The 26,690-nt window shown below is 37.8% G+C and overlaps 1 protein-coding gene across 9 annotated transcripts in view; it reads left to right on the top strand.

The window, feature by feature from the left end:
* RIC8B (RIC8 guanine nucleotide exchange factor B) overlaps nucleotides 1–26,690 on the top strand; it is a 105,439-nt gene that overhangs the window by 63,080 nt on the left and 15,669 nt on the right. For 7 of the 9 annotated variants that reach the window (XR_014082327.1, XR_014082325.1, XR_014082326.1 and 4 more), the window contains 3 exons: nucleotides 2,615–2,759; nucleotides 13,630–13,774; nucleotides 24,908–25,027. Coding sequence is in view for 6 of the 9 variants with exons in the window: in XM_081591319.1 (XP_081447445.1) it covers nucleotides 2,615–2,759; nucleotides 13,630–13,774; nucleotides 24,908–25,027 (410 nt within the window). In the remaining 3 variants the exon portion in view is untranslated. The remainder of the gene's footprint in view (nucleotides 1–2,614; nucleotides 2,760–13,629; nucleotides 13,775–24,907; nucleotides 25,028–26,690) is intronic. The other 2 variants (XM_081591321.1, XM_081591322.1) reach the window with 1 other exon arrangement.

Here is a 26,690-nt window from a genome sequence, read left to right on the forward strand (position 1 = left end):
TTTTTTTTTTTTTACACCTTCTGATACATGGTAGGCACTCAATATAGAAAGAAATAAAGAAGGAAGGAAGGAAATCAGCTAAATGGATTAAATAAAAGTAATATGCACATAAAGAGTCTGGCATAGTAAATTATAACTTGACTTTGTGTCTATCTTCATTTCCTAGCATAGTGCCTCGCCTATAGAAGGCACTTTTAAAAAGTTACTTGAATTAATTCATTCTTCCTTCAAACAGCAAATATTTGTCAAAACCTGTAATATGCCAGGCACTGAGAGTGGTAAACAAAACAGAAAGAAATCCCTGCCCCCAGACTCTTGTGGAACAAGGTAGACAGTTAAGAAAGAAATGTATACTGTGTCAGGTGGTGATAAGTGCTGTGAGGAAGACTAAACCAGGAGCAGGGGATGAGAAAAGATAATGCTGAAGGTGAATTCCTTAGGGTGATCAAGGATTGTCTTCCTATAAATGATATTTGAACAGAAACTTGAAGAAAGTAAGGGAATGAGCCAAGCCAGTTTCCAGAAAAAAGGTTTCTGGGCAGAGAGAGCAGCAGATACAAAGACCATAAGGCAAGAAAGTGCTCAGTGAATTTAAGGAGTTCCATTTGTGAAAGTGTAGCAATGTGAGCAAGAAATGGTCAGAAAGGAAGACACATTATTTGAAACCCAAGGAATCTGGAAGGATCTCAACTTTTACTATGCATGAGATGAGAAGCCTGGAGGACTGGAGAACTGGAGGACTTTGAGAAAAGGAATGACATGATCTGACTTTCAAAGGATCATCCTAACTGCTCTGTAGAGAATAGATCATAGAAGGACCAGAATGGAAGCAGGGATGACCTAGGAGACTGTGGGAACAGTTCAGGTAAAAAATATTGGTACCTTGAATTTAGTAATACTAGTGGAGATAGTGAGAGGTGCTTGGGTTGTGGATATAACACAAAGGTAGAGCCAAAATAATTTGCTGATGGACTGGATGTGGGATGTGAAAGAGAGGAATTAAGGCTGTTTGCAGTAAACAGTTGGAAGAGTGTGCTGAGTTGCTTCAGTCATGTCCAAGTCTTTGCGACCGTGTGTACTGCAGCCTTCCAGGCTTCTCTGTCCATAGGATTCTCCAGGCAAGAATACTGGAGTGGGTTGCTATGCACTTCTCCAGGGAATCTTCCTGACCCAGGGATCAAACCTGATTCTCTTATGTCTCCTGCATTGGTAGGTGATTGTTTACCAATAGCGCCACCTGGGAAGCCCAGGTTGGAAGAATAAACTTGCCATTTAATGAGATGGAAAACTGTAGAAGAAGCAACTTTGTTGGGAGCTTCAATATCTGTTCAGGACATGCTAAATTTGAGAAGCTTTTTAAAGTTTGGGGGTCATAGAAGAAATCAAGATAGAGATATACTTTAGGGAGTTAGCAGTAAATAGAGACCATATAAATCCATAAAACTGGATGAGATCACCAATACAGAGTGAAAATAGTAAAGAAATGTTGCCCAAGAACTCAACCTTTGAATATTCCAACAGTTAAAAAACAAGAGGAAAGGGATTTCCATGGCAGACCAGTGGCTAAGACTCCATGCTACCAATACAGGGAGCCCAGGTTTGATCCCTGATCAGGGAACTAGATCCCACATGCTCCCACTAAATATCCAGCATGCCGTAACTAAAGATTCCACGTGCTGCAACTAAGACACAGCACAGCCAAAAATATTTTTTTAAAGAACAAGAGAATAAAAGAGAATTTGCCCAGAGGCTAAGATGAAGCAAGCAGTAAGATAATAGGAGAACCAGAAGAGGAAGGGTGTAGGTGAGTGAGTGAGTTATCAAACAGACAAACCAAGCAAGTTTTGTAACTCCTCTGGGGACCAGTCTATAAAATAGGAATGACAGTGTTGATACCACCTCCCTTGCGTGGTGACTGTGAGGGTTGATTGTAGAGAATGTATGTATATCATCTATTACAGCAACTAGCACATAGGAAGTACTCAATAATTAATAACTATTTTATTATAAAGAAAACAACTAGAAAACATATGTACAGGGGTTTTTTGTTTTGTTTAGTAACTAATGAAAATGTTGTAGGAATTAAAAGAAGGAAAAAATCAATGAGTCGGGGTATTAAAGAAGTCTCCGAGGGAGAAAGAGAAATTTGACCCAGACTTTAAAATGGATTTTGGTAGAGGCAGCTGGGGCATTCCAAGATGCTGAGATGAGTAAACACCTAGGAATGGATTTGAATATATCATGGTGGTCAGTGAAGAGCTGTTTCTCTTCAGATGAAATTTCATTGCAGACATGAAATGAAATTATATGAGGTTTGTTGTTGTTGTTTCAGTTCAGTCACTCAGTCGTGTCTGACTCTTTGCGACCCCATGGACTGCAGCATGCCAGGCCTCCCTGTCCATCACCAACCCCTGGAGTTTACTCAAACTCATGTCCATTGAGTCTGTGTTGTTGTTTAGTTTTATTTTATTTGGAAAACTATTTTTTTAATGTTTGTTCTACTCTTACAAAACTAAGCTTGGTAGACATTATAAGAAAGACTAGTTGGATGGTACCATTCTTACTTAATCTAGCACTTAAATGATTGTTGATGGTTTTGCATTTGTGCCATTAGGTTTTACCACCATTGAGGGATGTGACAAATCGACCTGAAGTTGGCTCAACTGTGAGAAATAAGCTGGTGCGCCTCATGACACATGTTGACCTGGGAGTCAAGCAAATTGCTGCTGAATTCCTTTTTGTCCTTTGCAAAGAGAGAGGTAGGTTAAACTCTTTGCCCTCTACTTTTTCACCTTTCTGAGGGTATTTGGGAAATGTTTCTGTTATTAGTGGCCATCTTGTTCTGCTCTTTTCAGAACTTATTCGCTATCTGTTCCATTAGAGGATTTGAGGAGATAATAAAAATTAATAATTTAAAAGCTTTTCTATACACTTCTGAATTTATTGAGGCATGCAGACAGATACACTACTAAACACACTCACATTTAAACTTTGCTTCCTGTATCCTTAACCTAGACTTCTTAATCCTTATGAGTCAGGACCTGGAGTCATTATGAAGAATCTACTTATATAATTAAGGTGCTACTATTTTGATAACCAGGCAAAGGCCTAGGTTAGTTCCCCTTTTTAATTTCTCTTGGAATTAAAGCTACAGGAGTTTTGATCTCTTCATTTTTTCTTTAATCAATAAAAAGTTATTGAATGTGAGCTATAAATTCTTAAGATACATCCCTTACCCTTGAGTTAATGGTAAGACAAAAGTAGAAAGAAATTAAAAAGTAACTATGCTATAATAAATACTATTCTATAAGTTCACATAAAGTGATTGTCTTCTGAAATACATCTAACAATTTAAATTATTGGGTTATTTTGCTCTGCAAAAGTTATCCAAACAAGAACTTTTACCAAGTTATTCAGGTATTTTTACCTAGTTCTTTCTTCATCTCCTAGTTTATAAAAGTACTAGTAAAAGTCCCAATTAAGCAGATTTTATATTCCACTTTTTAAAGTACCCCAGTTTTGTGAGATAGATAACTTAGAGGTGAGAAACTTCACTCACTTCTCTAAAAATCTTCAGTCAGTTGAATTCTTTTCTCCCCCACCAGCTTTACTGGGGTATATTTGACATATAAAATTGTATCTATTTAAAGTATACAACATGATGATTTTATATACATATACACTGTGAAATGATTACCACTGTCATGTTAATTAACACATTCAACACCTCACATAGTTACGTGTGTGTGTGTGTGGTGAGAATGCTTAAGATTTACTATCTTAGCAACTTTAAAATGTACAACAGGGCATTATTAACTATAGTCATCATGCTGTACATTAGAGCCCCAGAAATTATTAATCTTATAACTGAACTTATTCATCTTATAAATTGTACCCTTTGACCAGATCTCCTTGTTTCCCTACCCTCTACCCTCTGATAATCACTACTCTACTCTCTGTTTCTATGAGTTTGATTTTTTTTTTCAGGTTCTACTTATAAGTGAGTTCTACAGTATTTATCTTTCTCTCTCTGGCTTATTCACTTAGCATAAATATTCTCTAGATTCATCCATGTGTTGCAAATAGCAAGATTTCATCTTTGTCATGGCTGAATAACATTCCATTTTATATACAGTTCACCATTGACCACAAGTTTGAACTGCTTGGCTTCACTTAGATGTGGGTGTTTTTTAAATAAATACACACTATAGTACTACATGATCTGTGATAGGTTAGATCCACAGTTGGTTGGGTCTGTGGATGTGGAACCACAGACACAGAAAGCAGACTATAAAATTATATCCAGATTTTCAGCTGCATGAAGGATGGACATCCCTAACCCTAGGATTCTTTAAGGGCCAACTCTGTGTGTCTTATCTGTTCTTCTGTTGGTGAACACTTAGCTTGTTTCCATTTCTTGGCTATTGTGAAAAATGCTGCCATGAACATGGGAGCTGAGATATCTCTTAGTTACTGACTTCATTTCCTTTGAATATATTTCCAGAAGTGGGATGCTGGATTATATTGTGGTTCTATATTTAATTTTTTAGTAACCTCCAGTACTGTTTTCTGTAGTTGTTCTTCAGTCACTAAGTCATGTCCAACTCTCTGTGACTCCACAGACTGCAGCACGCCAGGCTTCCCTGTCTTTCGTAATCTCCCGGAGTTTGCTCAGATTCAAATCCATTAAGTCAGTGATGCTGTCTAACCATCTCGTCCTCTGCCGCCCTCTTCTTTTGCTTTCAGTCTTTCCCAGCATCAGGGTCTTTTCCAGTGAGTCAGCTGTTCGCATCAAGTGGCCAAAGTATTAGAGCTTCAGCTTCAGCATCAGTCCTTCCAATGAATACTCAGGATTGATTTCCTTTAAGATTGACTGGTTTGATCTCCTTGCACTTCAAAGGACTCTCAAGAGTCTTCTCCAGCACCACAGTTCAAAAACATCAATTATTTGGCTCTCGGCCTTCTTTGTGGTCCAGCTCTCACATCTGTACATGACTCTTGGAATAGTGACTAGTAGCTACACCAGTTTCCATTCCCACTAACAGTGTAAAAGAGTTTTGTCTTTGCCGCATCCCTGCCACATCCCTGTATCTCTTGTTTTTGATAAAAGCCATTCTATGGGGTGATCTCTCGTTGTGTTTTGATTTGCATTTTCCCTGATGATTAGTAACATTGAACACCTTTTCATGTACCTGTTGGGCATCTGTATGCCTTTGGAAAAGTGTCTATTCAGGTCCTTTGCCTGATTTTTAACTGAATTGTTTGGGAACTTTTGTTATTGAGTTGCATTCATTGAATTCTTAACCTTCATTTCTGACTAATTGATACAACCACTTAAGTTACTGCTAAAGTACTGTGCAATCCACAGTCAGTTTAACTCACAGATGTGGAACTGCAAGTATGGAGGGCCAACTATAAGGTTATGGGAGGATTTTCAACTGCTTGGAGGGCCATCATCCCTAATACCTGTGTTGTTCAAGGGTCACCAGTAATTATCCTCAACTGTTCTCATAGACTAGCTCATTTAACATCTGCTCTTTTAAGCAGCTCAATTATTTGTATGAAAAAAGATCCCACATCTTGAAATTAAGTGATTGGAATAGTGCCTTGCATTTAGTAGTCTGTAAATACTTGCTGAATTGAATCAATTTTTCTGAGATCAGAAATTAGCTGTTTTTCAAGTATAATTGTGTGTGTGTATGTGTGTGTGTATATATATATATATATATATATATATATATACACACATAAATCTAATCTTCACATGTGTATGTATTCATTAAAAAATGTTTATCAAAATATACATCAAAATCTTACCCATTGTTACCTCTAAGTAGTAGAATGCCTGGAGATTTTTTTTTAGTTCTCTGTATTTTATAGTTTTCTACAATGAGCATGCTTTTCTTGTGTACTTGTGAAGTTTTTAAGAGGGGAAAAATGAAGTTTATTTCATCTGTAATTAATATCTAAATATATATGTTACATATCTAATTACATATCTAAATACATGTATTACCTAAATACATAAATTACATTTCTAAATATATATCTAAATAATTTTATAAATCTAAATATAGTTCAGTTCAGTCCGTCAGTCATGTCCGACTCTTTGTGACCCCATGGACTGCAGCACGCCAGGCTTCCCTGTCCATCACCAACTCCCAGAGCCTACTCAAACTCATGTCCATAGAGTCGGTGATGCCATCCAACCTATCTCATCCTCTGTCGACCCCTTCTCCCGCCTTCAATCTTTCCCAGCATCAGGGTCTTTTCAAATGAGTCAGTTCTTCGCATCAGGTGGCCAAAGTATTGGAGTTGCAGCTTCAGCATCAGTCCTTCCAATGAATATTCAGGACTGATCTCCTTTAGGATGGACTGGTTGGATCTCCTTGCAGTCCAAGGGACTCTCAAGAGTCTTCTCCATCATCACAGTTCAAAAGCATCAATTCTTTGGCGCTCAGCTTTCTTTGTAGTCCAACTCTCACATCCATACATGACCACTGGAAAAACCATAGCCTTGACTAGACGGACCTTTGTTGGCAAAGTAATGTCTCTGCTTTTTAATATCCTGTCTAGGTTGGTCATAACTTTTCTTCCAAGGAGCAAGCGTCTTTTGTATATAAATGTATATATATAAATATAATCAATCACCTCATGTATATGTTAGTGTCATAACACATGTGGTATATACATTTAAAATGAATTTGTTAATTGTTTTTTATTTGAAATGGTTAACTTTGTTCCCCCAGGACCCAGTATTCGAGGTTTCATGGTCCTAACTTTGAGCCCCAAACGCATGTTAGCAAAACTTGATCTTTTTCATTTGATCTTTAACAATTATTTATATTCATCTGCCTTTCCTTCCAGTTAGACTTTAATAGTAAAAGTATTCTTCTGGAATACAAATTTGCTTATTCAAACTTTGAATACTTTTTGAGGTAGACCCTGGGAATACAAAGGTATACATGATAAACAAAGTCTTTGCCCTCATATTATTTACTTTCTTTATCAAGGATTACAAATTCAGATGCCTACAAAATTAATACAGTAAGTCAAATGGATGGAACATAAGATGATCAATGAAACCTGACACTTAGCTAACTGTTGGGGAGATAGTGGGTTGGGAGTGGAGGAACAAGGGGAATGTGGGGCACTGGAAAGAGGACCTTGCTGCTGTTTAGCTCCAGCCTGTAGTTACCATGAAGGGACATGGGGCCAGTGTTACCAAATCATCCAGATTTTTCAAGAGAAGCCAGGACTATGGATTTTTACATTAAATTCCTCAGTTTTTAAATGCTGTCAACTAATTCTAATTTAAAATCCTAATTCTAATTTAAAACCACCAAAAAGTTTGTAGTCCATATTCAACTTATAAGTCATCATAAGATTTTAGAGCTTGGATTGGGTTTGGAGACAGATTATATCACATAAAATAAATCTAAAATAATTTATCGGAGTGATTGAACTTGCCTCTTAAAGATGAATGTCTTTAAGCTGAGTTTGAAAGTTAAGGTACCATGATCCAGACACAAAGGTCAGACCACTAAGTAGAAACAGTGCAAAGCAGTCAAATTGGGTAAGGAACACAGAGATAAGAGTAAGAATGAAAACTGGAAGAGTGAGATACAAATTCAAAACTTTATTGCAGATTTGGTGCAGAAACAGCCATCCAAGTGCCCTCTGTGCCAGGCTGAACATATGTCACAACTAATAGCTGCCTCGTTGTTTTGTTGAGCCCTGACAAAACTAAATTTTTATTACCTGTTCTGCCAATTATGTACTTTATACAGGGGCCCTAAAACAAGCCTCACATAAAAAAAGAAAATAATTTGTAAAACAACAAGCCTTTGTGGGGTATTTCCCCCCTCCCCAAACCCCTCCTTTTAACACATTTATTAATTCTCAGCATGTGTTAGGCACTGTGGTAGGGCAGAGGCTGAACTGCAGAGATAAATAAGGCTTCAACTCTCTCAGCGCATAGCCCCACACCTTTATACGCTTACTTTTGTCTTGTTTATTTCAGTCACGGTAATAGGAGTGTCTAGCTTGAAACCAAGCAGTTTCCCTCTCCTGATGATCTTTTCTCTTCTTGTCTTCTCAAAAGCCTTGCTCCATCAGGTGTTAACCCTTTGTTCCTTTGTTAACTCTTCCTGATTTGTTCTTCTTTTCAGTATCCTTATTACCCACTCAGACTTCAACTTGCAGCAAGTAAGGCATTTCTACCATTCCCTACTTCCCAGATTCCACTGAAAATGCTTTCAGTAAGGTCACAAAGTTAACTAATTTTCAAAGAAAGAAAGTGTTAGAAAGTGTTAGTTGCTCAGTCCTGTCCGACTCTTTGAGACCCTGGTGGACTGTAGCTCTCCAGGCTTCTCTGTCCATGGGATTCTCCAGGCAAGAATACTGGAGTGGGTTACCATTTCCTTCTCCAAGGGATCTTCCCAACCCAGGGATTAAACCCTGGTCTCCTGCATTGCAGGCAGATTCTTTACCGTCTGAACCACAAGGGAAGCCACAACTAATTTTCAAAAGGAATGGATAGTTTTTAGTCTTTATCTTAATAGCATCTTTGTTTTGTAACAGTTGATACTGTTGACCACTGTCTGTCTCTACTACAACACACTCCTAGATTTCCTTTGACCCACTCTGTTCATTCTTTTCAGTCTGATTTGTTCACTCCTGTCTTTGTCCACATCTAATTGCTGTCTTTCTCTAAAGTTCTCATCTGGCCCCAACCTCACTTTACCTTGCTTCCTGAGCAGTATTATCCCCTCCCTTGGCTTCTGCTTCAGCCTATTTGAGGGGGATTTCCAAATCTGCATCCCTCTTAATAAACTATTAAAATAATCTCTGTTTCTGGTCAGGTTTTCTTCATTCTGTCTTACACACGGCTGAGAGAGGGACTGTTCTAGAGTACACATATCCTATTGGCATTCCCCCTTATAAAACTTACAATGACTCTCTGTCACCTCTGTAGTAAAATACAAATTTTACCTCCATGGCCTACCTTCATAGTGTATCCTAAATCTACTCCCTACCCTGCACTTTTTGCTTAATCATACTAAAGACTTCTTTATTCTTGCCTGATAATACTGCACTGTTCCTTGGCTCATCTCCATGGCTTGGCAGATGCTGTTCCTTTTTCATGGAATGCTTCTTCCATCCTTGTTGGCATAGTGAGATTTATGTATTCTTGAAGATCATAATCTTCATCTGTGTCATCTGTGTGAAGATCATCCAATGAAGAGTTCATCATTCTCTGCTTTGTACCATTTTACTTATTCCTCTCTCTTTTTAAAATACTTCTGACATTTGTTATAACTTTTTGTTAAACTTTTATTCTAGACATCGAGTTTCTTTAGGTTAGATATCTTGTCTTCTTCACGTTTCATTCCCCAGTGTTTAACAGAGTACCTTACAGGTTTAATGTTTAATGTTTAACGAAAAACCAAATGTTTAATGAAAGACCAAACATTAATGTTGTCTATGAATTCAGTGTGGTGAATACACTGTCTTATGGACTTTTCCATATAAAGGAATAATTGTAATATACTTTGGTAAGCACCATAAGAGAAGAATATGCCAGGTACGGCAGCAACCTGGAAGAGGACATGATTGGTTAGCGTGGAAAAGGTCAGAGAAAGTCTTCATCCAAGAGAAAAGAGAAGTGGGGAGAAGCCTTGTTATGTACAGAAGAGAGACTAGTTCAAAGTGTGAAGAATCTGCATTGCACAGGAGCAGTAGGAGATAAGTTTGGGAAAGTAGGCATAGGCAAGAAAATGATCCCTCTAGGTCCTGTTTTAGAACTTGAGCTTTAGCCTTTGGGGGAGGTTTTGGAGGTTTTATCCAGGAAGGTGCTTACATCATATTTTTGCTTTACAAGAATATAAGGGAGTTGTGTGTAACCAGGAGAGGAGGGGGTGTGAGATTGGAAGTACAGAGACTAGTCAGAGGACGCTTCTAGTACAGTATTTCAAAAAGTCACAGCATTTAACTGAAAGGAAAAGTACTGTAAATCCTTCTCTATATAACAGAGGGGGGAATGGTTTCTGGTAGAATCTGGTTGTGCCCTTCTTTCTCCTCAGTAAAAGAGCAAAGCCTTTTTTTTTTCCCTTAGTCAAGTGTGATAAAACCCACGCTTTGTATAAGCAGTAATGTCATTACTACCAGCACAGTTCTGACTTTGCCATGTGCTGCTGTGGTTGCTCTCCTCTGTTCATAGTGCCCTCTAGCATCTTGATAAAATCATGGTGAAATCTTTCTTGTAACTTGCTGACTGTATGCTGATTTGTTTCATTTCTGCAGCAGTTTCATCTAAGTACATGGATGAGTACTGTGACAAAGAACAAAAACATTTGTTGTGTTTCTCTTTTTTCTTTTCTTTTAAGGAACACTCAGAAGATCTTTTGTTTGCCTTAACAGCTCATCATAACATCCAAATTCAGTCCATTTTCCTTTTACTACTTTCCCAATATCAAATAGGATGTTACAGAGAATATTCAAAAATAGACTAAAAAGTAATTAGAAACACTCCACCAGATATCAGTAATATAAATCAGAACTTCACAAAGAAAATGCCTCCTCATTGTGTGGTTTTTGTAGTCCAATTGTCTCCCCTTCCCAACGCCAATTTTTAACTGTTTATCTTATTAGCAAATGTTCATTTGATTTTTAAATTATTGGCTATAGCCTTATCTACTGTTCTGAAAGCAAGGTGTGTCTGAAACAGTCTTTGTAACCCAAACTAATCACAGAGTTGGCGCAGAAGGTTTGTTTCAGTGAATGAACAGTAAGCACAATTTTCATAAAAGTGCTAGGTATTTTTACCATTCACTAGCTTCCAGGAGGATTTTCTGCATAAGAAAGCAGGTTATTTAGTGTTCTGTTGACTTCTTTTTAACCTATTTTGGCCTTTCATAAACTATATTCTGAACTATTTCAATGTTTAGCCACTGTAGGTGGTTATTTAAATTTTGTGTCTTTTTTAGTTATTTTTTAGTATATTTATTTAAACCATTTATTCATAGCATCTCAATTTAGACTTTCACAATTTCAGTGAGTTTTTTTTTTTTCTGAAACTGCTAAATATCCATATTTGTTTAAAAAAATCTTATCCGAAAACTTGCAATGAGAGTGTCATTGTTAATGTGGGTTCAGATATATGATCCTTCAGCCTCAGTGACTTTGTGTCTGACCATGCCTAGGGTCATGAATATTAGGAATATTTGTATACACTGTTTATTCACTTCCCCTAATAACCATTAGGACTTCCCAGGTGGTGCAGTGATAAAGAATCTGCCTGCCAGTGCAGGAAACACAAGAGACATGGGTTTGATCCCTGTATGAGGAAGATCCCCTGGAGCAGGAAATGACACCCCACTCCAGTATTCTTGACTGGAAAATTCCATGGACAGAGGAGCCTGGCGGGCTACAGTCCATGGGGTCACAGAGTTGGGCATGACTGAGCATGCACATACAATAATCCATTAAGAAACCATTAATTTATCTAAATCACTCCATCTTGTGGAAGAACTGATGGCAAGAGAGAGCATACCAGATTTATTCAGAGGGCTCTCAAATTATACCACCATGATCCCTCATTAAATTCTAATGATTCTACCCAGCACCCATTGAGAATTAATACCAAAGAGACCACAGTTACCAATAGGTTTTAATGTAGAAAATAGTTAAAAATGACGAGTGTAAAACTTTATTTAATCTACTTACATTATCAATCCATATTTCCTTTTGCATAAATTTCACTAGTTTCTGTGCCCTTTGAAAGCAGACTTCCCTTTACTTGCTCTCAAACTACCTATTTTCAGTGTCAAGAGAGATACTCTGTCATTCGAGTATTTGAAAATTTAATGAACAGTTCTGTCCTGGACTGTTCACCCTACATCCTCTCCATGCCCTTCATGGTACAGTGCAATGGTGGTTCAAGAAGTTTTGCAAAGAAGACAAGAGCCTTGAAGGTGAGCATAGTGACTGGCCATTGGAAGGAGACAATGACCAATTGAGAGTAATCATTGAAGCTGATCCTCTTACAACCACATGAGAAGTTGCCCAAGAACTCAATATCGACCATTCTACAGTCATTCAGCATTTGAAGCAAATTGGAAAGATGAAAAAGCTAAGTGGGTGCCTTATAAGCTGACTGAAACTTTTTAAAAAAACCCATCATTTTGAAATGTCATCTTCTCTTATTCTACACAGCAACAAACTATTTCTCAATCGGATTGTAATATGTGATGAAAAGTGGATTTTATATGACAACTGGTGACGACCAGCTCAGTGGTTGGACTGAGAAGAAGCTCCAAACCACTTCCCAAAGCCAAACATGTACCAAAAAAGTGTCATGGTCACTGTTTGGTGGTCTGCTGCCTGTCTGATCTACTACCACTTTCCGAATCCTGGCAAAACCATTACATCTGAAAAGTATGCTCAGCAAATCAATGAGCTGCACTGAAAATGGCAACATCTGCAGCCAGCATTGGTCAACAGAATGGGGCCCAGTTCTTATCCATGACAACACCTGACTGCATGGTTGCACAACCAGTGCTTCAAAAGTTGGACGAATTGGACTATGAAATTTTGCCTGATCTGCCATATTCACCTGACCTCTCGCCAGCCAACTACCAGTTCAATCATTTTGACAACTTTTTGCAAGGAAAAATGCTTCTGCAACCAGCAGGAGGCAGAAAATGCTTTCCAAGAGTTTGTGGAATCCTGAAGCATGGATTTTTACACTATAGGAATAAACAAACTTACTTTTTGTTGGCAAAATGTGTTGATGGTAATGGTTCCTATTTTGATTAATAAGGATGCATTTGAGCCTAGTTATAATGATTTAAAATTCACTGTCCAAAACAGCAGTTATTTTTGTACCAACCTAATACCAGATACTTTTCTAAGCACCTTGCATGTATTAATCTGTGAGGTAGGTATTATTCCAGTTCTCTATATCTGAAAACTGGAGTAAAGAACTGCAAAATAATTTACCTAAGGTCCACCTGCTAATAAGTGGTAGAGCCATCACTCAGGCCTAGCAGCTCCTGGCCTTATACTCACTGGGTATAATGTGCTTCCATACTTTTTATGACTTCTTTGAAAAAGCAATAACTTAGCCTATCCTGTTTACATTTGCTAATATCCTTAGGTTTTCTTGGACTTCCCTTGTGGCTCAGCTGGTAAAGAATCCACCTGCAATGTGGGAGACCTGGGTTCCTATAAAAGCAATAAGAAAGATTTTACATTATATGCTATATTGGTAAAATCCCAGTCTGGCTTTCATTAACTCTAATCATCATTTCTCTGAAACTGAATAAAGGGAACAATTTTGTGATCAAAACCTTAAAACATCACCCTTACCAATGGCCTGGCAGTCACAGAAGCCCCACTCCTGCCACAGAGTGTATTCAAAACAGCTCCATTTGAATTTCTGATACCTTAAAAAATGGTTTTGGTCCTCAGAGCATGTAGGATTACTACTACCACACTTTGACAACTCTCAACTTTTAAGATTTACTACCATGGCATGTATGTCCAGCTTCCCTCTCTTGGTAAGTCGTTTGTGATAACAGTGAGCACTCAAGGATTCCTGTCTAAAAATCTGTTCTGTTTTTGCAGTGGATAGTCTCCTGAAATACACTGGCTATGGGAATGCTGCAGGACTGTTGGCGGCCAGGGGCCTCTTGGCTGGAGGAAGAGGAGATAATTGGTACTCAGAGGACGAGGACACAGACACTGAAGAATACAAAAATGCAAAACCAAAGTATAGTATCACATTTCTTTTCACCTAACTTTGTCTGCCTTTGGATTGGTTATTTGCCTTTCACTTCCTTTGTCTTTCATTTTCCAAGTATTTCTCTTCTTTTGTGGATTTGGAAGCTTTCTGTTTAATATTATTTTAGAGGCGGTTGCATAGCTAGTGCCTTAGAGAATGACGTCATGTGATTGAGGAAGGATAATATTGCAAGAAATGTTTTGCTGCATGATACTTTTAACATGCTCATCATCCTTTCCTAAGTATTAAGAGAGGTAGTGTTTTTCGATGTCTCCTGTCGTATACTTAAAGGATATTGTTGCTTATTTTGTGCTCTCCTTTCCATAAGTTGAGATTTTATAAGGTGTAACCAAGACCAAGTATTTAAGTTGGTTATCTGATGCTTCAGTCTTTCTCAGAAATCTAAATGTAGGTTCCATACATTCTGATCTTTCCTCTTGTGTGAAAGCCCTTATAAGTCAATCAGGTACAGCCACAAGGCACATTACTAGCCAAAGGAAAGAAATCTGGCTCTGTGGTAAATTTTAATTAAGCAACTAGGGAACCACCTTTTAGCAGAGGCATTAGTCCGCTGGATAGGCAAGCCAGAGACTCTTATCAAGTTTTCCTTGACTCAGTGCTTGTAAGTCAAAAGACACCTAATTGTCTCTCATCCCAAAACGAACCACCTCTACTCTCTTCTACCCACTTCCCATCCTTTTCATCCCCCTCTCAACTCTAGTCCCAGGTAGTTTTCTTAGTTTCTACTTATTAGGAGTTATTTGAGCTCAGTTTTTTGGTTTGCATTACTGAATGTTAAAAGGGTATGCCCTTCCCTATCAATGATGACATTGACATATGCTGTCAGTCTTCTAGAGTGTGATGTGGATCACGAAGTAGTTGATCAGGGCTGGAAAAATGATTATCTGCAAGATACGGCCCATTTTTAAAAGTGTAGATTGTGCCTTGTTAAAATGAAAATAATAGGTTGTCAGAAGGTAAAAAAGATCACTCCCTAGTTTGATGTAGTTTCAAAACCAAAATCATTGCCAAAGCCAATGTAAAAGAAACAAAAAAATATCCTTCCCTAATCAGACAGGGCTTATAGGGCCCGTATTCTTAGCAAATCAGGTCTGAGTAGGTGGTGTTACTTCTGGCATCCCCAGATCTTTCAGCCTTGGTAAGATCTTATAGAGTGTGTCCCAGAAGAAAAAGGCTTTGGGGTAAAAAAAGCTAGCAGTGACTTGAAGCATTAAATTCTTAAGACTGACACCATTTAGAAGTTATAAATTGGGCATCTCTATCAGATATTTGAAGCTAAGGTAGAAAAATAATACATTAATCTTTGCATAATTATAGAAGTCATCATTCTAAATTATTCTTGCTAGCTCTTGATTTTTTTCATTTCATAAACTATATTTCCGTATCAGTTTAATATCCTCTCTCTATTTGAGACATTAAAATATACCACTTAAAGAGTCTGATATTTTTAAATTAAGGAAGAAATTACGTTAAGCATTCAGTGTGTCCCAGGGTATATGGACACAGTCAGCTAACATAGGAAATTCTTGAGTACTCATGAATGGTTGATATTATTGCATCTCAGCGTGTATTTTTGAATTTGTTTGGTAGATGACTTCTAAAATGGCATTGGTCATATATTAAGCAGGGCTTCCTTGGTGGCTAAGACAGTAAAGAATCTGCATGCAATGCAGGAGACCTGGGTTCTACCCCTGGGTCGGAGAGATACCTTAGAGAAGGAAATGACTACCCACTCTAGTATTCTTGCCTGTAGAATTCCAAGGACAGAAGAGCCTAATTGGCTACAGTCCATGGGGTTACAAAGAGTCAGACAAGACTGAGCGACTAACATATATCTAGCAAACACAAGAATACTACTATAACAAGAAAAACTTCAGAAAAAATACAAGAACATTGGGTCTCTCCCAATAGTACAGGAAATAGAAACGTGTTACATTATGGAAGTGATGTTAGATTTAAGGAGAGCACTGTTATGATGTGTGATATTGTTACCGTCATGGCTCTCGACCATAGAAAGATTTTGTGCTTAGGCCTTACATCCCTGGTTGGAATCTTCTTCAGCCTTTGGACCTAGCCTGTATCATTAATAGGATTGGTGTGTTAGTATGGCCAGAATAGTCACCATTGTGAAATCTTGTTGTGTTTCTTAAACACTGCTCATATTTACAAGTGTAAATATGTCTTTCTAATATAGCATCACATCTTCCCTTTTCAGATAGATCTGCATCTGTGTTTTTCTTACATCTTCCCTCTTTCAGGTGCAGCAGTGTAGTGGGATGTTCCATGTGTTAATTTAAAATACTTATTAAAATGGTTCCCATGGAAGTGGTGGTAAACAAAGTGCTTTGCAAGCAAGATAATCCTTTGTGCTTTGGACAGTGATCCACAAGCTCAAAGAACTTCTTCCTTTAAAATTGTTACGAAAACTTCTTAGCAATCTGGTCAAGTTTATAAAGTCAGCATCTGAAAGGATGACTTACTCCCCTACTGCCTGATTAATCGTCACCAGTCAGTGCGCTCAGGATCACAGCCTGCTTCTCTTATGATGCACTTATTCACAAACAGTGTTAGTATTGGCAGCAGCAGAGAAATTACCCCGCATTCAGTTGGCCCTCATCCTGTTGTCAAAAATATAAGTGGATTCTGATTAATGCACCAAGGTAACCTGTAATCCTTTAGTGGAATCTGAAACTAAGAATTGTATGGAGCTTACATTTAGGCCATGAGAGACAGTTAATATCACAACAGTCCTTTCTGTGTCAAGATAAATGTATTTAATGGACTGGAAATAGCTTTCTGCAATTAACATACTTAGAGAAAATACAGTCATAGAATCAAGTATATGCCATACAGGTTTTTGGTGTATGTCTAGCCATGTTTGTAAAAAAATAGTTAAATAAGCTTTGGTCCTGTATAAAAGAGAAACCACATTTCTTAATACTAACTTTATACCTGTTTCTCTGAACATGAAGGCCCCTTGACTGTATTGGTGATATAATGTATAGGGCTTCCCAGGTGGTGCTCATGATAAAGAACCTGCCTGCCAATGCAGGAGACATCAGAGATGCAGGTTCGATCCCTGGGTTGGGAAGATTCTCTGGAGAAGGAAATGGCCACCCATTCCAGTATTCTTGCCTGGAGAATCCCTTGGACAGAGGAGCCTGGCAGGCTATAGTCTCTAGGGTCGCAAAGAGTTGGACATGATTGAAGTGACTTAGCACACATTTCTAACTTTATACCTCTTTCTTTTCCACCTCTGAGTATGAAGGCTCCTTGACTGTATAGGTGGTATAATGTAACTGATTACTGTGGTTTGTATATCATTCCAAACATCAGTTGACAGATGTGTACCTAGTGACATTTGATTCATTTAGACTAGTTGCCTTCAGGCTTGGTATGGTATATAGGAGTCTATGAGTCCAAAAGGATATCTTTAAAGAGGTGTTGTATGGAGGGGCAGAAGAAGGGAAGGGCAGAAGAAGGGAAGGGCCAAAGTGGATAGAACTTTAGGATGCCCTGTTAACTACCACACTAGTTCATAATTAAACCCAGCAGATTAAAATTAAAAATTATTATACTAAGCAATTTTGGGGTGTTTCCTTCTTGACCATGTATTTCTCAACAGTAGCTATGGCAGCAGCTGTATAGATATTAAAGTTTCTTCAGCACAAATGACTTTATTTTGTCAAGATTTTTTTATGCTGCTTTAAGTCAAGTCCCATTATAATTGTCTCCATATGTTGGTGTTATACAAATGAAGAGATAGCTTTAATATTTCTTGAAGTAGATAAACCAGAACTAGGATTTGAAGATCTCTCATTTTGCCTAGTTAGGCTGTGATGGTATATTTATGTATAGTAGGTTGTAACTAGCCTTTCTAGGAACTAGGATTAATTTCCTATAAGCAGTCATGAAACACAATCTAAATTCAGATCTCTGAAGACTAGAATTGAAAATAAAATCACTGCCTCTTCTGCCTTGCATACTGGTTAACTCACCTTTGTAATATTTACAATCACACCAGCTTTGCACTTTGAAAATTGAGTTCTCTAATTTTTCTTTTGTATTTTAGTTTGAGTAAATGACCAGCAAGAGGTGTGTTATCTGAATCTACAGTATTGAGCTTTACTTCAGATTTTATTTCCTACAGATTTATAACCATAGTTTTTTATATCCTTTATATCAAGGATATCACTTGAAACCAACAGCCCAATATAAGAGACATATAAAGCACTGTAATTTTAAAAGTATCTTGGAGCTTTTTTAGTTACCTAGATGCAACTTGGTGTATATATGTGTATTCAGTATGTCTACTTATATTGCTGATCCATGATACTTAATAATAAATGAATTACACAACATTACCCTATTTCTTTGCATTGTTAATAGAATGCAAAATCTTTGATTAAGACATTGTTCCATAATTTACCCTACTTCTTAAATGTGGAATCAGTCTTATACAGTAATTCTCAAATTTTTCACCTCAGTCACCATTATTAACTGGTATCTCTTCAAAATATCTTGTAACTGGATTTAACCATAGCAAACTCCACAAAAAACCTAGTTGTTGCATGGCTTCTTTAGTTAATGAAGATTGCATGTGCAGCTCCATGGTGATGATTTAACTTAATAAACTAATTCACTGGATTCAAGGACTTCTGGCTTACTTACTTACTGACAAGTAGCTCACTTATGCTAATAGCAGCTGGTATTTATTGAATGGGACTTCCCTGGTGGCTCAGTAGTAAAGAATCTGCCTGCCAGTGCAGGAGATGCGCGCTTAATCCCTGGGTTGGGAAGATCCCCTGGAGAAGGAAATAGCAACCCACTGCAGTATTCTTGCCTGGGAAATCCCACAGACAGAGGAGCCTGGCAGGCTACAGTCCATGGAGTCCAGAGAGTTGGACATAACTGAGCAAATAAATGACATTTATTGAGTTTCTAATGTGTGTACTAAGAACTTTCATAATATTATCTCATTTAATCTTCACAGCAAACTTTGGGCTAAAGGTTATCCACATTTTACATATGAGGAAAATAAAGCTGAGTGGTTTCGAGAACTTGTCTAGGGCACACAGTTCATGAGCAATCAGGTGACCTAACTCCAGAGCTGGTCTTTTTTGAGATTTTTTGTTGTTGTTTTTGTTGTTTTGAGGTAGGCAAAGCAGGCTTTATCATACTTTTCACTTTGCCTTCTTATTTTGAAGGTAAAATATACATAAAATTTACCATTTTAAAAGCATACAGATCTGTGGCACCATGTACATTAATGTGTAGCCATTACTACCATCTATCTCCAGAACTTTTCATCTTCCTCAACTGAAACTTTTATCTATTCCCTCTCCCCACAACCCCTTGTAACTATTGTTACACTTTCTCTGTGAATTTGCCTAGGAACCTCATGTAAGTGAAATAATATACAATATTTCTCCTTTTGTGACTAAGTTCACTTAAAATGTCTCTAAAATGTATCCATATTATAACATGTGTCAAAATTTCCTTCCTTTTAAAGGCTGAGTAACATTCCATTGTATGTATTTACCACATTTTGTTCATTGATTCATCCATCAGTGGATGCATGGATTATTTCCACCTTTTGGCTGTTGTGAATAAAGCTGTGAATGATGAATGTGAGTGTATAAGTTTAGGTATATACCCAAAGGGGAATTGCTAGATCATATGGTAATGCTATGTTTTAATTTTTTTAGGAACTGCCATACCATTTTACATTCCCACCAGCAGTGCACAAGGGTTCCAGTTTCTCCACATCCTCTCCAATACTTATTATTTTTCAGGTTTTTCTTTTAATATCTTAGCCATCCTAACAAGTGTGAAGTCAAAGCTTGTGTTTTAACTGCTACCATATTCTTCAGGGCCAATCAAAAGGAGAGATGAGTTTGCCCTTCATGTAATTTCCCTGTTCTTAGAGCATCTATTATCTTTCTTTGATATAACCAAAATAAAAAATAAGAGAAAATATATTTTTTATAAATTCTGATATCCCTGAAAGTTAAAAGTTTTATTCAGTTCATTCTGATTCACATAAATCTATCAGGTAATTCTGGCTCTATCTTCACAGTACATTCAGAATTTAGTCACCCCTCACTACCATTACTGCCACTATTCTAGTCCAAGCTCAAATTTTATCTCTGAGATCATTTTAAATAGCTTCCTAACTGGTCTTGTTGCTTCTATCTTTGTCATTCATTACTCATTCTTTACTTTTTTTACTTTACTTTACTTCTTTACTTTTTTTTTGGTCATTCTTTACTTTTAGTTCTCAACACAGCAGCCAACGTGATCTTTATAAAAATGTACATTACCGCTGCTCAAAACTCTCCAATGGCTAAAAACCAAAGTCCTTACAGTGATGTACATGTACCCTTTCTCACTGTGCTACCACCACAGTGATTCGCTGTTTGTCATGCTCCAGACACACTCCTGTCTGAGGCCCCGGCATTGACTGTTCCTTCTGCCTGGAATGCCTGTTCTCCAGATAGCTATAAGGCCATTCCCTTGGCTTCTGCATGTCTTTACTCAATTGTTGTCTTCCTGGTAAAGTCTATTCTGTCCCCACATTAAAAATTGCCACAATCCTACCTTCACCCCTCCACCTCACACTTGCTTGCTCTTTTTTCTTCATAGCACTTATCACCTTCTAACATACCATACAATTTACTTATTCATTTAGTCTGTTTTTCCCAGTAGAAGATAAACTCCATGAGAGATTTTTTTTTATTCATTGAGATGTCCCCAGAATAGTGCCTATGTGCAGTAGGCATTCAGTAAATTTTTGTTGAGTACATAATTTTTTTAAGGTATTAATAAATTTAAGTTGGTCAGCCCTTTCTTAGCGTGAGGGTAACCTAGACAGATGAGATGAGGTCCCTGCCCTCTTCAGGCTCCACATCTAGCTGGGAAATGGGGCCAGGGGATGGAATTCAAGCAAACAGGGTATGGTAAATTTCCACTCTATTTACTGTTTTGTGGGTGGCAGATGTTATGGAGAGTTTTTCCTGGAAAGATATTTCTAATTTCATGAGCATATAATGTCTCCTTTCCCACCCCACTGCCCTCTTCTTCCTTAATCTGGACTCACAAACTCCTTCTCCTAAAAACCCTGAACCCTTTCCTAGAGGTTGCAGATCGTCAGTCCACAGACTAGATTTAGCCCACAAGTAGGTTTTGCTTCACTTGCCTGATGTTGCATTGTTTATTTGGTTTTATGTTTTTAATATTTGTTTTACATAGGGCTTAAAATAATTTAGAATTCATCTTTCAGATGAAAATTTAGATTCCTAACTTCTTTTGAAAAGGTGGAAATTCTGATAACATTAGGCCTACAGTGCCACATGTTACCTGACTGAGTTGAATGACTGTGGCCCCTGTCATACCAGGCATAAGCTCCTTCGATTTGATAATGTATCTTCTTTGTTCATCTTATCTGCCTTAGCCTCTACAGGGACTTGACTTTACAGCTTGTTAACCAGGATGCTTGGAGTAAAATTTGACCCATGTTTTTTAGAGATAGATGTTAACTTTCTTATAGCTCAGGGAACGTTTAATAGCTCCTTTTTTTTTTTTTAAGTGAAGTAGTATAATGCAATTGATGTTGGCCAAATGTAGCAACAATTTGAAGAGTAAAAGTCTTAATCCTTTTGTCTCCAGACCTATAGCTTCAGTCATATAATGGCATTATATATAATACAAAATTCTTGATGACATATCACACAGAAGAGTTAGGATTGGAGTGATGAAAATATGGGGGCGGGGAGCAGAGACAAGGTGGGAAGAACTATGATAAATATAAAATTACCCAATAAAATATCTACCGCAGTTAGTGTACTTAAAGTATCTTAGGACTCAGAGTCTTGAACAAAAAAACCAGTCCCAGAATTTCAGTGTTAAGATCCTGAAACCTGGAAAGTTACATCTCAGACTATACTCTTAATGTTATAAAGGTGGCAAGTATTTGTTCAGTGAAAATACTCTTTTTTATGAAACCTCACTCTGTTGCTGCGGTGGTGACTATTATTTGTTTTCTCTTTCTCTGGGTGGGGAAACTGCATGAGATTGGTTTGAAGTGGGGAGCAGGAGGGGAGAGAGTGTATAAGGCTGCCTCCTGCCCCTTGTATATTGGCGTTGTTTTTTTTTTTTCACCATAACTCTGAGTGGCAGCGTTCAGCAACTTCTATTTGCCATGGTGGTGGTTACATTCTTCTGAGTACCGGGTTGGGGTTTGGGGCGGGGGATGTTTTTTCAAGGAAAAAATTGAAAGCTCAATTCCCAGAGTGTTTTTGGGGGTGGAATGTTTTACTACATGGGTAAAGGATGGTAAGTTCTTACTCTGTAAGAGTGAATTTTATGCTCAGTGAGCAAAGGATTGTATGACTCTAGTAGCTAATTTCACAGCAAGTTGTTAAATCATTTTAGCAGCAGCGGACTTGAGGTCAGCTTGTGGAAAAGAGTCATCATTTCCACTAAGCCCTTAAAAGAACCAAGAAAAGAATCAAAAGTGCCCTGATCCAGGAATCATGTCCTGATTTCATGTGCTGTGGTATCCTCCTGACAGATTTTTTTTCCCTAAGGCACATGATGGCCTGTGCTAATTTCATTATATTCTAGAACAGTGTGTGGATCTGATTTTTTTGTCACCCTTCTATTGAGCTTGAAGAGAGAAGACTTCTCTTAAGAGACAGATGAGCATGACCTAAATAGTTAATACACCTGTCTGGCCTTATACCTTCTTCTAAGGCCGTATTTCTTTTGTCTGGTTGGAAAGTGGCACGTGCCTTATAATAAATACCTTTACTTACTTATTTTTAAGACTAGTTGTTTTTCTAATTTAACAGGCAGCAAAAGAGAAACCAATGAAAATATGCCCTGTTGTTTTACATCTAAGCAAATAAGAGATGAGTGGTAGAATTACATTTTCAGTGTGGCATCTGGAGACTTCTTAAAAATTATCTTCTCAGAAGCCTTATCTGGATCCTCTTTGTTTCTGACTTTTGGGAAATCCCCGTTCAACATTTTAGTTAATGGCCACCAACTCAAGGCCTTTTTCTTTTCTTTTATGAGCACCTGACTCTTCCCAGGTGGCACAGTGGAAAAGCATCCACTTGCCAATGCAGGAAACGAGGAGACTTGGGTTCGATCCCTGGACAGGGCAGATCCCCTGAAGTAGAAAATAGCAATGCATTCCAGTATTTTTGCCTAGTAAATCCCATGGACAGAGGAGCCTGGCAGGCTACAGTCCATGAGGTCACAGAGTCAGACATGACTTAGCAACTGAGCATGCATGAGCACCTGAAAAAAAAAGGAGGGGCTAGTAGCACACAGTGAACGTCTCAGGTAGGCTGTATCCCAGTGGTTCATAACCTCAATGAGTATCACAATCGCCTGGAGAAAAAAAAACAAAAAAACATTTAGTTGGTTTCAGGTGAGGCCCAGGTCACGTCTTTAAAGTTTCTCAGGTGATTGCAGTTTACAGCCAAGGCTAAGAATCACTGACAAGCCTGTGGGTTTTCAGACTGTTTCCCCAGAGTTCCTGAAAGTGCCTTAGGGGCTGACTTCAGAGGAAGCAAGTGAGTGAGGATAGAAGGGAAGCAAATAGAAGGGATTCTAGGCCCCCACTCTCCTTGGCCATCCCTGGCCCCTCTTCTGCCTGAGCAGTTCCACTTTCATCTATTTCATATATCTGCTTTCTGTGTAGATTTCATTTGTTTAAAAGAGTGAGGGGTTCCACTGCTTTGAAGGAAAAAGAAGTTTTTTAACCATTGCCCTTGACAAAGGTATTTATGCAAGAATGGTAAAATAGATGTTTGAGATCCAGTTTTTGAGGATGGTGAGCACTGAGTCCTTCTGCAAGAAATCTGTCAGGCAGCCTCTGAGAAATGTAGAAAAAGAAATATTTTTACTAACATTATAGTACCTAGCCCTTGCTCTATGTGAGAAAAGCCCTGCTTAGTTAAGGAAGTCAACTTGCCCAAGTAAAAAGTCTGAAGCCAAGCCAGCAAGCTGGCCACACAAGGACGTAATCAATCACAATGTCTTGGTTTTGTCCCAAATGATTTTTCCCCCGTTTAGACTAGAACTGTTCTCCATTTTACCCTAGTCCACAATACTCCATGTTACTTATACTTAAGCAGTTCAGTCATCTGCCTATCCTTAAGGCCTGACCCCTGAAAGCATTTGTGTTTGTAAACCCTAGCAAGTAATTTATTGGCACTTTGCTGTTTGCAGGGATATTTGATCATTAAAAACATTACTGTCTGTACTTGGCTGGTACAGAATATTATAACCTCTTGTCTGCTTCTCCAGAAAGATGTTTAAACTATAGATATTTGGCAGCCATTGAAAGAATTATCTTTTATTTCACTTCCTCCTCCTCAAAACAAAAAAAAATAGTACGGCTTTTAATTAAGAGGATAGTTTGGTTTGATATTAGAACTTCATACAAAGTTTATCGAACACATTCATTTTAAGTACTTTATTAAATCTATTTCCAGAAAGCCAGATGGCATACCTGTCTTTTGGTAGACTAGATTTCATTCCTTGTTTTTTTCATCTAGGTCAGATCAAATCTGATTAAAGTTGTTCGCTTTATCTTTTATTATTTAAACACTCATTGCCTTCTGTGGTCTCACTAATGGACTAATTTCCTGAGATTATAAATTGGCATGCTTTCATTTTCAGATTCCAGCCTGTCATCATTTTTCCAATTTTTTTGACATACTTGTTTTATGCTGTATCACAAAATAGGTTTCTTCTTCTCTGAAATCATTTGTCCCCTATATAATTAAGCTGTGCATCCAAGGATATTTATCCTAACGGCACCAATCAAATTTCCAATTTTTAAAAAGTAGCCATGCCTTCAAAAAAAAAAGCTGGCAAGTTAGCTATCACCCACTTCCCAAAGCAAATTAGTAGGAAAAGTCAGTTTTTAAAAAAATTCCTATAGCAGTTCTATACCATAAAATTGCTACTGCCAATTTTTTGGCTATTATACTCTTTCTTATTATAACTTAAAACTTGGACCAGAAAAGTATAGAAAGAGCATAATTTGAAAACATACAGCATAACTTTTTTTTCTTTTTGTAGCATTAATCTTATCACTGGTCATTTAGAGGAACCAATGCCAAACCCCATAGATGAAATGACAGAAGAACAAAAAGAATATGAAGCCATGAAACTTGTCAACATGCTTGATAAACTTTCCAGGTATTGTATTCCCCTCCATTTTTTGCTTGGTTTCTAAAAATGTTCTATTTCTTTGTCTCTCTCACTGAGAGTTACCATAGAACAGCCACTCTGGAAGTCCATGTTGATTGGAACAGGCTGGCCCAGGCAGCACTAGTTCAGCCCTCTCTTGGCCACTGTGGTTCTTCTACATGTGCCGCTTATGGATGTGCGTTCCTAAACATTTCAACTCTCAAAGCTAGGAGAGTAGCTGCCAGGTCACTGTGATATTTAACCAACTAACCTCCCTGTCTTCAAAAAGATGCTGTGAATTAGGTTTGATGATTTTGCTGCTTCTTGTATTTTTTCGTTTTAGTCTGTTTTGGTTTTTGTTCCAAATCATGATGCTTTTTATTTTTATCCATTTTTGATGTGCAAGTTTGCAATTCTTTCTTTTTGGATTGCTGCTGAAACCAAGAATTCTAAACTGTCTAGGAAAAGGTGAAAAGGAATAGCTCAACTGAAGGATTTTCTGAAAGCAGGCACTTGTATTAATTAGGGATTCTAAAAAACAATTTCCCCTTCCCTTCTTGCTTCATACCTCCTTCCCCTCCAAAAATAGCCAGTTTTGAAAATAATTAAACTAAATATATACTAATAAGTAACTAGTCATCTTGGAGGAGTTATCAGAAAGTATTCCTTTCACACTTGCCTGAATTGCTCAATTTTCTAGTCATATGTTGAGTCACTGTCTCCTTTAAGCCATCTTGAATGAGTGCTTCTGTGTGTTGGTGGCAGCTGCCACCGTAAGGTGAATTTCTTCTGGTCATCTCCTTTTTCACAACAACTCTGCAAAGGCTAGTATCCCTCAATCAAGAGAAGTATCAACTGGAATGGTAAAGCCAGAAAGTGAACCATAAAAGGAAAAGGTATAATAAAGAAACAGTCAGAGGCTAAGAGCACAGCAGGAAGCTTAGAGCAGAAATGTTCAAAAATAGGAAGAGCTGACTTGAAGAGTGTGACAAGTTAGGATATTTAGACCCTCTACAGAGTCTGAGTTTTCAAATGATGCTGGTAATGTGATAGACTTACATAGAAGTAAGTAGCTTCATCATCTAAAAAGTTAGTATGACTAGAATTTAGTTGACTTCTAGCTATTCCTTTTAAATTTCCATCATTTTCCCAAGCTTAGAATTTACAACAAACACAGCAGTGTAACTACAGCAGTTAGGATGAGAACCAACAGACTCCCCTGGTAGGTGGAGGGGGAAATGTTAACAAGGACCAGCATGGGGCACACTAGTGTGAAGACAGTGAACTAGTTAGATTTCGTTTTTCTTAAATTGCATTTCAGTAATATGAGTTCTTAAAAGATAATACAGATGCTATCCAACTGGCCCATTTGCCCTGGATGAGTAAACATCCAGCCAACTCCCAGCTCAATCTGAAGGTGATACTTATTTTTGCATAGCAAAATATGTCTTGTGTTGGCTTTGATGGTATGAATTTCGCCATTCAAGTTGAAGCTAAGGCGATTTTGAGAATAGTCCTAAATCACAAACTTTTCCATGACGTGTGGTGGGTTTGTTGTTTTTTTTTTTTACATTGTCTGCCTTTATGTGCTTTCTAACATTTGCTCTCACTAATAACAGTCAATGACAAAACTGTATGGAGATCAGCAGTGGGCATTCCAAAGGTGGAATGC

The sequence above is a fragment of the Giraffa tippelskirchi genome, chromosome 4 (assembly GCF_054371585.1).
Source record: "Giraffa tippelskirchi isolate mGirTip1 chromosome 4, T2T-mGirTip1v1.2.pri, whole genome shotgun sequence".
Taxonomy (NCBI): domain Eukaryota; kingdom Metazoa; phylum Chordata; class Mammalia; order Artiodactyla; family Giraffidae; genus Giraffa; species Giraffa tippelskirchi.